Source organism: Haliotis rufescens, unplaced genomic scaffold (genome assembly GCF_023055435.1).
Source record: "Haliotis rufescens isolate VD_foot unplaced genomic scaffold, xgHalRufe1.0.p SCAF_6, whole genome shotgun sequence".
NCBI classification, from domain to species: domain Eukaryota; kingdom Metazoa; phylum Mollusca; class Gastropoda; order Lepetellida; family Haliotidae; genus Haliotis; species Haliotis rufescens.
In genome coordinates, this window is record NW_025964334.1 from 36989065 (window position 1) to 37004346 (window position 15282).

General features: G+C 39.6%; 1 protein-coding gene across 5 annotated transcripts in view; it reads left to right on the forward strand.

Annotated features, from left to right (window-relative positions):
- The window catches only part of LOC124112265 (hemicentin-1-like), a 102411-nt gene that overhangs the window by 64680 nt on the left and 22449 nt on the right, over nucleotides 1-15282 (forward strand). For all 5 annotated transcript variants that reach the window (XM_046472289.2, XM_046472290.2, XM_046472288.2 and 2 more), the window contains exons 5-15: nucleotides 44-224; nucleotides 1256-1415; nucleotides 2764-2975; nucleotides 3646-3749; nucleotides 6206-6374; nucleotides 6989-7378; nucleotides 8090-8193; nucleotides 10169-10346; nucleotides 12149-12574; nucleotides 13664-13770; nucleotides 14820-14997. In XM_046472289.2, coding sequence (XP_046328245.2) covers nucleotides 44-224; nucleotides 1256-1415; nucleotides 2764-2975; nucleotides 3646-3749; nucleotides 6206-6374; nucleotides 6989-7378; nucleotides 8090-8193; nucleotides 10169-10346; nucleotides 12149-12574; nucleotides 13664-13770; nucleotides 14820-14997 — 2209 coding nt within the window. The remainder of the gene's footprint in view (nucleotides 1-43; nucleotides 225-1255; nucleotides 1416-2763; nucleotides 2976-3645; nucleotides 3750-6205; nucleotides 6375-6988; nucleotides 7379-8089; nucleotides 8194-10168; nucleotides 10347-12148; nucleotides 12575-13663; nucleotides 13771-14819; nucleotides 14998-15282) is intronic.

The window sequence follows — 15282 nt, forward strand, 5'->3', positions numbered from 1 at the left end:
CTTTGTTGATGTTTATGATGAAACTTGCCTTTCTTACATTCAGATCATATGGAAAAAGAATGGCCATCGCCTTCACCCTGACAAGGATGACAACTTGCTCATCACAGAGTCAAGGTCACTAGTCATACAGAACTTCCAGATGACAGACGAAGGCGATTATTCTTGTGTAGCTAAGAATCTGGCTGGCAAAGTTGAAAGCAATGTTGCTTCACTTACTCTTCAAGGTAGGTCAAAGTTCAAGGTCAGATCATGTGACATATATTATATTATTAAGAAGTTTTGTTTAAGTGAGTGAGTAAGTTAGATTTGATGTCATATTTGGAATTATTCCATACAATCCATGGCAGGGCAACTACTTATGGGCTATTTTGTTGATGTATCCTCTACAAAAAAAGTTATCCTGAATATTTGGGGGATATTTTTATGACATTGTGTGCTCAGTCTTCAACATACAAAAATATCCGCAAAAACATTATGATCCCGACCTTCTTTTGCTCAGTATATGCATATTGGTTATGAATTTAACTTCCCTACAGAATTGACTAACGTTAAAGGTCATATGTATAGGCTATTCAACAGAGTTCAAGATGTCAGGGAAGAGACAACTGTCTCATAGAATGCTATGTGCAAGACATCTTCCCGAGGCAAGGGAGTTAACTGACTATAAAAGTCCAGTTTCCACCCTTGCCAATCTAGGCTGACATTATGGATTTACATTTTGGCTTGACAACGAGTCTATGCATAGGCCAATCAAAATCGCGAACCAAAATCAAAATCCGGTTCGTTAACTGTCATGCAGAGTTCGGTCGATTGCAGGATTTGCAAAACATGTGCATCGCCAACTCGTTGTCAACAGATATTTTCCAAATCTTTTCAAGTTTTTAATCAAGATGCTCACGTGATTTGATGCACTTCGCGATGTCAGACATGTTTTATCACAAAATAGATCTTGATTGTTAATCAGATCGTCTTGTCTGGGTGCCGCCATTTTGTTTGAAACAATTGCGAGACAAGTGATACGAGAGGTGGAATCTGATTGGTTCCATAGGAGAGGCATAGAAGGGACATAGCTCGTAACAGCCACTGGTGGCGCTACAATCAAGGCCGGGAATTCAAACCTAGTTCGGCAAGGGTGGAAATTGGACTTTTAAAGTTAGTTAACTCTCTTGTCTTTGGAAGATGTAGGCAAGAGCGATCTGCAAAGCTTCATTGTCAGCATACCAGATTCAGCACTGGAACTGTACCTTCCTTTCAGACTACATTGTGGCAGGGGAGACAAATCTGCTGATGGCTGATGAGGCAGATGAAGAGATAGCTTCCTTCCTCCAGGTCCCAGAAGCTGAGTACTACACAACGAAGGACACACCAGCAGCCGTTACTTGTTCTGTCAAAGGAGCAGAGTTTCTGGAGTTCAGGTGAACTAAGTTGATTATGCAGTGAAAATCAATGTTGAAAACACATGGATTGCAAAAAAACTTGGCTTATTTTAAAAGACAAGATACCATAATATTACTTTAATTGCTCAAGCAATGCTTTATCAATTTTTCATATTATTAATTTGACTATACAAAGCCATGAAAAAAATAAATAAAGATTGTTTTTTTTATAAATTTATTTGCCAGTCCAGTTTAAAAGTTATTATGTTTGACCTTCCATCTTTCATGAAATAGAAAAATATAACCAGATACGACTACACAAATCGAATAAAAGGACAATGTTAACATTTTTCATAATGTTTGTTGGTAGTCAGCAAAGATTACGTAAAACTTTGCCAATGTGCATGAGAGGTGTTGGATAATGCCTAGCGTCAATCATGATCCTGCCAGATCGACATGTTCACCTTGAGCGTGTCACACAATCAGTGTATTGATAACAAGTACCGTATTCCACGTAATAACCACCCAGGGCGACATTTGTTAATATATTGGCTAGTGAACAACCCCAGTTAGCACCCTTTCCGATTGATCAATGTACACAAAACTTATTTATTTGTGTACAATTTGCACACGTGTGTTATATGCACCCTTAATTCTGGGCAATTACATTCTGGAAACTATATCTATTGTGTATAATACGCACAGATTCTTCTTTTGTATCATTTCAGGCTGTCAGCATAAACCACGAAATCTTCCAACTTTTTTTCTCTCACCAAAAATATTTTCTAATAAGAGCCCCCTATTTCCTATTTTGAGAGAGCCCTGGGCGCTTATTACGTCAAATACGGTAATCACACAGATAGCTCCTGTAATATGACTTGGTTTGTGTTCATACCACAATATATTGTGTGGATGTCCTATGTTTCATCAAAGGACAACAATACCCTCTTGATAATACTATGACGGATTGTGTTGAGTCAACAAATTTGGCATGATCATGCTGCCCATTCGATAGAACCATTCCCAAATATTAACAGGATTATACTACTGAAAATGTCAAGTTCATACCACAAATTTACTAGAAATTGGTAAGATTCACAGGATTATGCCCAAAATGACCAGGGCCTCCTTCCACAAAGCGATCTGAGTGCTAAGACGATAGTAACTGGCAGACTTTAACATAGGTCAGATGAAATGGGGTTTAAAGTCACGTCCAAGATTATAGACTTACGTAGAACTAAGATCACCATGTGGAACGTCCCAGGGTCAGACAACAAACTTGGAAAACATGCCGGTTTGGGATTGACACATTCACTGAACATTACAATATCAAATCTGTGTCTAAATAATAATTTGTATTTTTGACATATTCGACATCCTTTGACAGGTGTAATGGTGCCCGGATTGATGAGAAGCTGATAGAAAAGGATGTGACCAACCCTCGGGGAGGCCCTGAGAGGCTCATCACGTCCATCTACAAGGTCCCAGCAGATGCTGTCACCAAGGGAACAGACTACTCCTGCCTGTGTTATGCCTGGTTCATGACCGATGCTGGCTGGTCCGGCAAAGAAACAACTCCTGGAAATGTAATGTTGGGAGGTAATGGACTGATATTAGTGATGTTGTTATAGGGCCATCTGCATTGTTTTGAGTTTGTCATCTCTTGCCAGTCCTAAATCACTGAGGTGCTTTCAAGTCCACCCATATCCATTTGAGCATGTTTCCTGCTATTGATTTCTTAAAACAAATTTTCCCTTTTATAAAAAGAATTGTGCTGTATATATGATCAAGGATGTAGGTTTTGTGGACAGTATAGCTATGTTGTACAATGATGTAGTTTTTGTTGCCAATGTGGCCAATTTGTTCTCAAATTTTATACCACTGCCTTGATATAAGTAGATAAAACATCTGTTCTAAACTTATTTTGAGTGATGTTGATGGGATTATCTGTTTATGAAGCATTTATATGAAACTATTTTATATCTGTTTATCCTTAGCTTCAGTAGTAAATAATGCAATAGTATTTAAAGAGCAAAAGGGCTGAAAATTGAACTTGAAGTGAAAACTTGATTGTTTATATCTTCAGGTTATTTGGTCGGACATGCTCAGAATTCTGGTGTATGGTTGACTATCATATGCGTCATACTGCTTCAGAATGTCCTGCATTTGATGCCTAAAACTGTTTTAATGAACTGTTCTAACAACCCACCATCATCAAGATGCAGGTATTACTTGTGAACAGTATACAAGTTTCGGTAATCAATTTCAGAACTTGATGAACGTTTTGGCTCCGAGCTCCAGGACATGACGGTGGCGCCAGGTTCAACTGTTACATTCCGCTGTCAGGCGCCCAGAGGAGTCCCAGCACCAAGGGTCAGTACTCTGTCACATACATGCAGAGCGTGAGGTTGGTCCTCATTGGTATTCCTGGGAAGAATTGGTCCCAGTAGCCTGTTCCTCTTGTATGAGTCAGCTAGGATAGATCGGGTAGTCAGACTCTGTTTGGTAGCTTGCTTGTTTTTGTTCATGCTTTTTATCACTGGTTTGTCTGGTCCAGATTTGGTTGTTTACAGATCATTGGGATATGGTTTGTTTATTGCTGATTGCAGAATTAAGCTACACTTACTCATTAACTCTGATTAGCTGGTATTAATCAATTAATTAATAAACTTAATGCGGGAATTGATTTCAGCTTCACCGGTTATCACATGTTAGGTCACATATGCAATATGCAAATGCTTACCGGTACTTCCGGCTCTCTACTCACGGATGTTGATTGTTTTACCGTGTCAGCTGGTTTGACAATCTGCATCGAGGCGAGGGTCATTTCAACTTTATTTGCAGAAATTATTAAACTTTATTCAAGGAAAACAGATACAAATCATGTTTATGTATGGAAACAGTTATTGGAACAGTTATTTAGGACGAAATGCAAAGTTTTATTGTCAAATGCTGGGCTGGCTATCAGACGCCGGTTGACATCGCCAGTGGAAGCTGAAAGTGAAACAACTGAAAAAAATGTGAGATATTCGACTCCGTGTATAAGACCCTCCTTCTTAACCCCCTCATTTTAGGTATGAAAAACTCGCCTTATACACAGCGATATATACGGTATACACCTAATTAATAAACTTGTGTAAGTAACTTTTCCTGGCAGATGTGGATGATTGGTTATGAAATATTTATGTTGGCATTGAGTTGCTTGGAAATATCTACCATACAACATTTATAAATTGTGGATAACATAGTACAACTCAGGCAATTAAGGATTCAGGATAAAAGATGATAAATTATTTCTGGTTTAGCCCAATCTCACTAAAATCAAATCTCAGTTCTCGCTACCGCTAAACAAAGATCTGAGGACATCCCCTTACGGGTCACGTCAGACCGACCTTGCGCGAACTTTGACCGACCAATGGAATGACTCACAAGAAGTCGACATTAACCAATCAGAAGGCAGCTTTCTCATGCTTTACGGCACTAATTTCAAATTGGCGATTACGCTTCGAAACATATTTTGACAAATTCTCGATAACAAAATTGAAACCTGAACAAAAGAACATTCTGGAATGGCTAATAGATGGTCTAGATTGTATGGATTCCGTCGTTAAGCCCGTAACTATCGTTCGGAATACCCCGTGTTAAAGTTTTCGAGGTTGCATGATAAGAAATCACATTCCGACTGTCACTTTCATGATCTGGTAAGCGACGCTCTGATTGGTCAGATGAAAGGTTGCTCTGACGTGACCCCTTATGGGATGTCCTCAGATCTTTGTTTAGCGGTAGCGAGAACTAAGATCTGATTTGAATGAGACTGGGTTTAGCCTTATATATATTGTATATGGATATATGGTTGGGTGCTCACTTGTCAGATGTTGATTGTCAGTGTCAGTCTCTAAGATCTGGCAGTAATTTTAACTCCCATTATGTAGTTCAAATACCCAAATATTATAATGAATTCACCTTTCTAATAACACATGAAATGCTGGTGATAATACATATTATAAATTGTGTATACAAGTAGATATGAATTGATATGAACAGGCAAATTCAGTTATGACAACAGATGTTTACGCATTAGGGCTGTGACGAGTCCAAATTTACTGCCCGGGTACCCACCCCACTATTATCCGACCCTACCCGGGTACCCACTGTGGGTCTCAAGAGATACAAAATGTCCTAATGGGACAGCACTTGCAAAACGTGTTTAGATACATGTATTAAACAATCTAGTCATGCATACACTGAAGTTGACTTAAGTTATATCTTTATTCAACCATATGAAAAGTCAGAAGGAATGGGTGCATAGTCGGAAAGAAATGAGAACATTAGTGACTTGTAGTGTAACCACATAGTTCTAGATAGTTTTTGTCATGAAACTATATATCACATGACTAACCACGTGTCCGGGTAGTCCTGTGGGTACCCGGGTCCTACTCAGGACCCACCCGACCCGGGTACCCGAGTTACCCAGCCCAGCCCTGTTACGCAACCCTTGTTATTCCTTCATGGCTTTTGATGAACACTCGATCAAGTCGCACTCATTGTGTTCACTTCAGATTATTTTATGGTTGCTTCAGGAAACCATACCAAGTTTTATTCCTAATGTTGCTCAGCTTTGTAAAAGTTATCTGCCCTTGGTCTTTGGGATTTTTTTTTGTATCTAGAACTCAACCGTCTACATGCACATACAAAATTTCAACTAAATCAAGCCAATTGGCGGTGGAATAATAATAATAAATAAATCGGCCGATTACAATAGGGCTCCAAGCCTTTCGGCTCGGAGCCCTGATAATGATCATTAATTTGTATATACCTTTTCATTTCAGATTATCTGGACACTAAACAACCAACAGCTTGGTGCCAGCGCTTCTGTAGAGATTACTGACAATTCTCTTATGATTAAACAAGTGTCCTCCCGATACGAGGGGCAGATAAGCTGTGTAGCGCAAAATGTTGCCGGCACCCGGAGAACAACCGCTACCTTGAAATTGTCAGGTAAAATTCCCTATCAAATGTTCAGCTAACCTGGTTGAGTGTAGATTTTAGTGTTAGTCCTCAGTATTTATGCAAAACATATTTGAATGCCTGTGCTGACAGAAACTTTTGTTCAGTAGCTGTCTTTGTTTCTTAGACTGTTGAATACCGGTTTATAGCCAGTACTATTTTGGGACATTGTCGAAAACCTATTCTATGTATTGATTGTATTTTGTGTTTGTTAGAATGCTGTACAGAGTTGGTGTGTATCAAGTAGCAATGAATATTTATCATTACCGTGATACAGAGGTACAGTGTATGCATTAGTATGTGCCTGTAGGTCATCTGAATAGTATGGTTAACCACCCCCACACCACCCCCACACCACACACACCCACTCACAATATCAAATGGTCTGTCCCTTAAAGCTTACAGAAGCATTGACAAAGAATCTCCATCAGTTTCAAATCAATCTTCTGTGGGAATGATTTGTTGTTTCGGCCATTACCTGGAATATAGGCATCTATCAATCAGTAAGACATCCCACTCACACTCATTCCTTCATGGGCGATGACGGGCTGTACTGTTTCAGGTGAATAAGTCATATAGTTCACTTGGATCTGTATGTGTTTCAGAGGATGCTGAGATGGTTGACAGCAGTAAAGAAACTACCGACTTCCCCACGACCCTGATGACAACCCCTCCATCTGGTACCGCCTACTTCAACCAGGACCTGGAAGAAGTGTACTACGCAGCAAGGCGACGCCCAGCAGAGCTCTCCTGCACCTTCATCGGTGCCAATCTCCTCACCGTCCGCTGCAACGGCAACCGCCTAGCTGCAGACCGAGTTACCACTAAGGAGGATGTGATCAATGGCGAAAAAAGCATCACAGGCACTGTCCAGGTCCGACTGCAAGAAGTCCGCGGAGCTTCTGCAGAATTCTCTTGTATGTGTATGGGATGGGTTGCAAAGGATGGTGCGTGGTCAACCATTGAAGGCCAGAGATCAGTAATCAAAGAAGCATGTAAGTAATACAGTATTTCACTTAATAAGAAAGTTAAAATGACTTATATTCTTAAAAGTTGGTTTACAATAGAAGAAAGATAAAATTAAAAGAAATTAAAATGAGTTTTGACACAACAAAAAGGTGTCGGACTCTGTTTTACATTTAGGTGAAATGGGAAAAACACACACAAGATTTTAACACCTCTGTTCATAAGAAATGGTGATTAATACCATTAATATCATTCATATCACCAATCTTTATTCTCATAAAAGAAACAAATCAGTTATCTTTCGGTATCATTTCACAATCGTACTTCCGGGATAGTGTTTGTCATTCATTATAAGCAGTACTATTCGGGAAATGAAAATTTAATAAGAGATTTATATACCTCCATTGAAAGTTTTTTAAACCAAGTAATAAAAAACTAAAATATCGTGATATTGCTGGAATATTGCAAAAAGTGATGGAAAACAATACTCACTAACTCACTCACTCTGGGGTTTACCTTATTATGCCAATAGAGATTTGTGTGTCACACAAGCCGTCTATTGAGGATCGGATGGTTACAGTGACCTGACTGATTGTGTGTCCACAGTGAGAAATGTTCATGCTGTCGACCACTGGTTTGTTTGTACCATACTCAAATATAGACAGGCTGCTGTGAGAGCGCTGGAATACTTGGGACTGCCTTGTTATTCAAGCTGACTTATCACCTGATTTTCCTTTCAGTCTTAGACAAAGCCTTCCTGGTTGAACCACAGAACGTCGAAGTGATGGTGGGACGCACAGCCGTGTTTGACTGTGTACCCCCTCAAGGAGGGCCTGACCCCCAGGTGAGGAGGCATTACTTCTAACTGAGAACAGTATTCACCCTAGAACAGTGTTTACCCTAGAACAGTTTTCACCCTTAACAGTATTCACCCTAGAACAGTGTTCACCCTAGAACAGTTTTCACCCTAGAACAGTATTCACCCTAGGACAGTATTCACCCTAGAACAGTGTTTACACCAGAACAGTTTTCACCCTAGAACAGTTTTCACCCTAGAACAGTATTCACCTTAGAACAATATTCACCCTAGAACAGTGTTTACCCTAGAACAGTTTTCACCCTAGAACAGTATTCACCTTAGAACAATATTCACCCTAGAACAGTGTTTACCCTAGAACAGTTTTCACCCTAGAACAGTATTCACCCTAGAACAGTTTTCACCCTAGAACAGTATTCACCCTAGAACAGTTTTTACCCTAGAACAGTGTTTACCCTAGAACAGTATTCACCTTAGAACAATATTCACCCAAGAACAGTGTTTACCCTAGAACAGTTTTCACCCTAGAACAGTATTCACCTTAGAACAGTGTTTACCCTAGAACAGTGTTTACCCTAGAACAGTTTTCACCCTAGAACAGTATTCACCCTAGAACAGTGTTTACCCTAGAACAGTGTTTACCCTAGAACAGTTTTCACCCTAGAACAGTTTTCACCCTAGAACAGTGTTTACCCTAGAACAGTGTTTACCCTAGAACAGTTTTCACCCTAGAACAGTGTTTACCCTAGAACAGTTTTCACCCTAGAACAGTATTCACCTTAGAACAATATTCACCCTAGAACAGTGTTTACCCTAGAACAGTGTTTACCCTGGAACAGTTTTCACCCTAGAACAGTGTTTACCCTAGAACAGTTTTTACCCTAGAACAGTTTTATTCTATAGCAGTATTCACCCTAAAGCAGTTTTCACTCTGAAACAGTGTCGCCTTAGGAGAACACTATTCATGCACCCTCAAGCAGTGTTCACCCTATATAGTGTTCAACCTGGAACAATACCTCCAATAACCAAAAATAGACTATCCGTATTCAACAATGACGCGGCAAGGAGCAGCACTGACATATTGTTACTTGTTGAAGTCCTTGTCATGAACAGTATATGTGCCAATGTTCTGAAAGCAATTAAAATGTGTTTTTTTCCCCCTAATGACCATTGTGATTTATTTCTTGTCTTTGTTTGTTGCTTTATGCCACAGTCATCTGTACATATACTATTCATGCCATGACAGATTAACTATACAGAATCGGGTGGTCCTTTCATTCTTTTGAGTAGTATAATTCTAGTTCAAGGCAGCCTTAATGAATGATCAGTTAGGCTAAAAAGAATAATAGTCTTGGCTCACAGGCACCATCCCCATCATCATAAACTATGTTTCATTTTTATTTCAATTTTTAAAATAACTATTTAAAAAATCCAACTTGTATTCCAGTATTTTACTCATCAAGGAATACATTTATGTAGGGAGGCCTTTTCCCAGGTTGATTGTACACACACTGTTTTATTGATTACACAGCTGTTTAGTGGTTACATACCAGTTTGTACAACCTAAAAAAAAAAAGACACTGCCCGCCTGCACTATATTTTCAAAAACCATTGCCTGAGAACCAATTCTTTTATCTTTTTAAGCCTTATACATGTACTATGCTTTTTTCATAAAGCAAACACCTACAGGGTAGAGTGACACACAAATAACCAGTCACTGAGTCTGACCACGCTGTACAATTGAGTTGCCTCTTACGACCAGCAATAGAACACTGAGAACCTGTTCCCCAGTGTCACCACAGAGACCATATATTTAAGAAGCTGGGAAAATAGGGAAATAGTACCCATTTAATTTATTATTTTTTTTATAGGATTTATTATTTGATCTATTAAAAATTATTTATTCCTTTGGTCAGCAAAAGCTCTATAACCTCCAGGTGCGTTTTGGAGCACATTTTTTATGAACAAACATGTCTTCAGAACAAGTGCTTTCTTTTGACAGGTGTACTGGACAAAAGATGGCCAGAGGGTGGACACATCCAATGAGAATTATGAGCTTGTTGCCGACGGCAGCCTGACAATCTTCACTGTTCAGAGAGAGGACATCGGTGCCTACACCTGCGTCGCTGAAAACACTGCATCGGCCACTGCATCATCAGCAGCTCTACTGTCTGTGATAGGTGAGTGGTGGAGTGAGTGAGTGAGTTGGGTTTAATGTCACGTGTAACAGTATTTCAACTGTAACAGTGACACCTTTTTGTGGTAAGATGGATGCAGGTCTGAAACTTTGGCCCAAGGAAAAGTAGACGATTGAGACTATTTATTTCACCTTACATTAAAATACTAGCCTCTCATTGGTTAAAGAGCTGGCAATTTTTTTCAAGTAGCCCCCTCATGTAGCTCACTCATGTAACGTGCTGAGAAATCAATCTGAACACATCCTTGGTTACTTGTATATCTTGAACAAGTATCGTTGAGTTGAAATGAACTGATGTTCATCCAAATGCATTGGGTAAGGGGAAGTAACTCATTTTGTTTTCGTCGTCAGCTACGAGTTTTGCTGACTTGGTTAAACTGCAGACAAAATTATGACTGAACATTCATTGTCAACTGATCCCTCAGGGTATATGGTGTATATTAGGGTTGGGACGGGTCACTCGGGTGGGTACTGAGAAGGACCCGGGTACCCACAGAACAACCCGGACCCGTGGTTGGTCATGTGATATATTGTTTAATGACAAAAATGATCTTGAACTACATGGTTACACTACAAGTCACTAACGTTCGCATTTCTTTCTGACTATGCACCAAGACTTTTATATGTTTGAATAAAGATAAAACTTCAGTCAACATCAGTGTATGCATGACCAGATCGATTCATATGTGTATCTAAATACATTTTGTCCAGGGCTACAGTCAAACTATTCCCAATCGGACATTTTGTACCTATCTCTTGAGACCAACAGTGGGTACCCGGGTAGGGTCGGGTAATAGGTGGGTGGGTACCCGGGTAGGGTCGGGTAATAGGTGGGTGGGTACCCGGGTAGGGTCAGGTAATAGGTGGGTGGGTACCCGGGTAGGGTCAGGGAATAGGTGGGTGGGTACCCGCGTAGTAAATCACGACTTGTCCCAGCCCTAATGTATATGTACATTGCCTCACACACAAGGCACACCACACCATATACCCCTAAGATCGGACAACTTCGATGTTAACTGTTGACATTTTAACTTGGTATTGATGTAGTGCTTAAATGAATGCATGCTTAAATGAGACAAATCCTTCATTTCAATATGTGATATATGTTGTATGGGAGCGGTGTTAACATAAGCTGTAAAGCTTGTTCACCAATCCCAACTCATTTCAATGAATAAAAATATGTTTAAACCAAATGAGACAAATCAGTGTCAGTACCCCATTCTGGGACAGTAGGTGTTCCTCATGCACTGGAATCCATAACCACTGTGCTGGGGATGGCGGTGGAGTGGGTCTCTGTTCATGAAGAGTTCATGCTCTACGTGTATTCATAAAGCTGTCGCACCAACATGAACTGTAGCCCACAAGCAACACCTCCAGCCCTGCTGTTGTTATCCTCTGCATGGATTATGCAGATCTCCTGGTTTAGTTGTCAATTATTCAATTAATTTTTTTAAATAGCAAAAAAACTCATCCCAGAAATCTGTCAAAAGCAGAGTGCATTGTGTATTATGAGCATGTGTTTATGAATCACTATCAAATAGGCATGATATAGATGTTGGCACTAAAGGTATCCTTCTCTACCTGCGGCACCCATCACAAACACATGCAAAGGCAAGTCAGTTGTTCAACTGAAAAAGCAAGTGTGTTTAGCAATAATGCTTTGTTCGAAATCTGGTTTTTATGAATATTACCGCTATCTGCCATCTTGCTTCTCCCATTGGGATCAAGATTATGAAACTTGATTACCTAGGTCAGTTATAATAAACTCTCTTTATGCTGATTCAGGAGATTCTACTGATGTCATGGAGCCAGAGACAACCATCACACCTCAACCAGAAACAACCCAAGAAATGATGGAAGAGACAACCACAGAAGTAGATCTCAGCTCACCGATCCCAATCTTTATCCGAAAACCAGAACCAGTCTACTACATTGTCCGTGAACGCCCCGCCAGCATCACCTGCCGCACCCTTGGTGCTGAATACCTCATCTTTGAGTGCAACGGAGCCAGACTCCCAGAAAAGTTTAACGAAACCTACTCTGCTATTGATCCTGAAACCAGAAAAAAGATTCTTGAGAGAACAGTCAACTTCGATCGCAAGACAGTGGACGCAGTAGACAACTACACATGCCAATGTAGTGCTTGGTACGCCGACGCCGTCAAGCAAGGCTGGTCTATGCTAAATATGCCTACAAGAGTTGAGATTGCTTGTAAGTACATTCAGGTGCACTACATTGCATATCTGTTTTCATTAGTTTTGTTATCAAAATATAGCAGTGCCGGGGCAGGGGTGGGGCAGTCGCCCCCGTGGATTTTTCTTATAGAAAACAGTTTTATTTGAATCATGAAAATACAAGTTGAGGACAAGTGATACTTGTACAAATATTTGCCTCCCTCCCCACTGTCAAAGAAAGTTAACTATGGCCGTGGTATCAGCATGTCTGTCTATCTGTCTTCCGTCCGTTTTCTGTTTCCGGAGCAGAATTCCTAAATCATTGAAAATTTCTTATTGAAACTTCCCACAGATCGGTCAAGTGGTAAAGTGGTGTTTTTGATGATTTGTGATTTCAATTATTTCAATTTATTTTCATGACGACAAGTTGGACTTACACTGAAAACGAGGGTAGTGCTCGTTCTGGAGCAGAGCTTCAAACCTGTTACATATTTCAGGATAAAACTTGCTATGCAGATCAGTCTAGGGGTGAATTTGATGATTTGAGATATATTAAGAAATACTGAACAGCATTATTTTTTTCTTCCCTGAACTGAAGGTATCTAATAGCAATGCACCAAAAGTGGGGTAGAAGTAGCCAAACTTTATTTCTGAATTGCACTGGAACAATTCACTGATATGATATGATATGTCATCTCCTGATGAATCTTATTTATTATGTTACCTCTTTTTCTGACTGGGCAAATAAAGTTTTAATTTTGAAGTTTTAAAAGTGAATCTGAATTCACTTATTATTAAAGTTTGGAAAAGTAAAACATGGCTATAATGAACATAGATTTTAGTGAAAGTCTTGGCTGATTTCAAACATAATATCTATTTCAATGCAAAGAAATAAAGTACATTTGACGTTTGCCCATGGGCCCTCTGATCTTAGTGCTACAATGCCAGGGCTGTGGTCAACAAAATGATCTCAGTGTTAATACTGTCATAATTCAAGTTAGAGTATGAAAAGTGTGATCATCTTAACTCTAAAATCACTTTGTTATTAATTTAAAGGATTTAGATATTTTCAACTTTTCATGCATGTCCAGCTGTGGTTGTAGCCTTGGTCTGTTCCTGTTTCCAGACCTGAAGAAGCGTTTCCAGAAAGATCCCCCGAAGTCACAGAAAGTAGATGCTGGTTCCACCGTTCAGCTTGCCTGCATGCCCCCCGTGGGCAACCCAACCCCCACAGTGAGTGTCCCAGCATTCAGTCCCTGCAAGTTAAGACAGTCATTCTCTGCTTTAACTGTACAATCCTCTTATTTTGGGTCCCTGTGAAAATCGGAGTTAGAATTGGTCTTCAGCAACCAATGCTTGTCATAAAAGGCGAATAACTGGAGCGGGTGGTTAGATTCACTGACTTTGTTAATGAATTAACACAAGGGTGAGATTGTATTTATCAGCAAAATAAAAAAAAATTAGTTTATAATCGGATGTTCTGGTTTCCCAGTGATCTGAGATGCACAATTGGCCCATGGTGTGGGTTCGCATCCAGGTTCGCATCAATTGTGTTTCTAGGTTTGTCAGCACTATATGTGCTCGTGGGTTTCACCGAAGTGATAAACGTCTGAGACCTGCGTCATTCTGGGATTGCCTCCCACATTAAGCTGACATGCCGTGATATAACTGGAATACTGTTAAAAGAGGCGTTAAGCCAAACTCACTCACTCACTTTAAGCAGTGTCTTGAGTGTACATAGTACAGCGACAGTGGCAGAGAGATTTATGATTTCATCTGAGTGTGACATCATGGTAACTTATGTGATGCAATTTCTTTGTCTCATATCCCTTGAAAGATATTTGTGACAACCATGAGATATGGGACCTTATGGGTGAAAAATCACATTTCGACTCCGTATTATATTTTAAAACTACAGCATCTTATGAACACAAAGATACAATTCACAAGCTTCAGCTCATTTTTATTAGAGAGATACATCGCATCAAACATTTGGACTCATTTTCCACCAAGTACCATATTCAGACTTATAAATAACTGATTGTGTAATAATTGCAGTTTTTTATGTAATGCCTGATTAATTGAAAGTAGATATGTGTGCTGAAATGGCTTGAATTTGTTTTAATTATATGACATCACAGCATAACCATATCCTTGCACCCATAAGTTACCCTTTCTCCTGGTGAGTCACGTTTCTTTATTTCACCTTAGCAATATTTCCTGTTGGAGCCAGTTTTTGTTGATATAACCAGTTGTAGTACAGGTTGTTGTTGTGTGTGTAGGTAAGCTGGCTCTTCGATGGTGATGCTGTTGATGCTGAGGATGAAAACATCATAGTGTCCAGTGAAGGAAGTTTGATCATCAGTGAAGCTCAAATGACAAATGACGGCAACTATACTTGTGTTGCTGAAAATGTTTACGGAAAAAGATATTCAAAGTCTGGGGTCATTCGAGTCATGGGTATGATTTTTCATATAAAATTTTCCTGTCATTAATTCTGTGCTGTGTTTAATCATCAAGTACAAAATGTATGTCTTAATGGATCTACCCCATTGGTATTGATCTTCATTTTAGCTCACCTAGACAGAAGTTGTACTTTAACATTTGATATACCAATAGCACAAAATTTGGGTCTGATATCAAATCTAGAAGCAATGCACAGGTTTTTCGTTTAGATGATAGGTAATTATATTTAATGCTTGGGTTACAGATCAACCAACACACAATTACACAAACATGAAACAG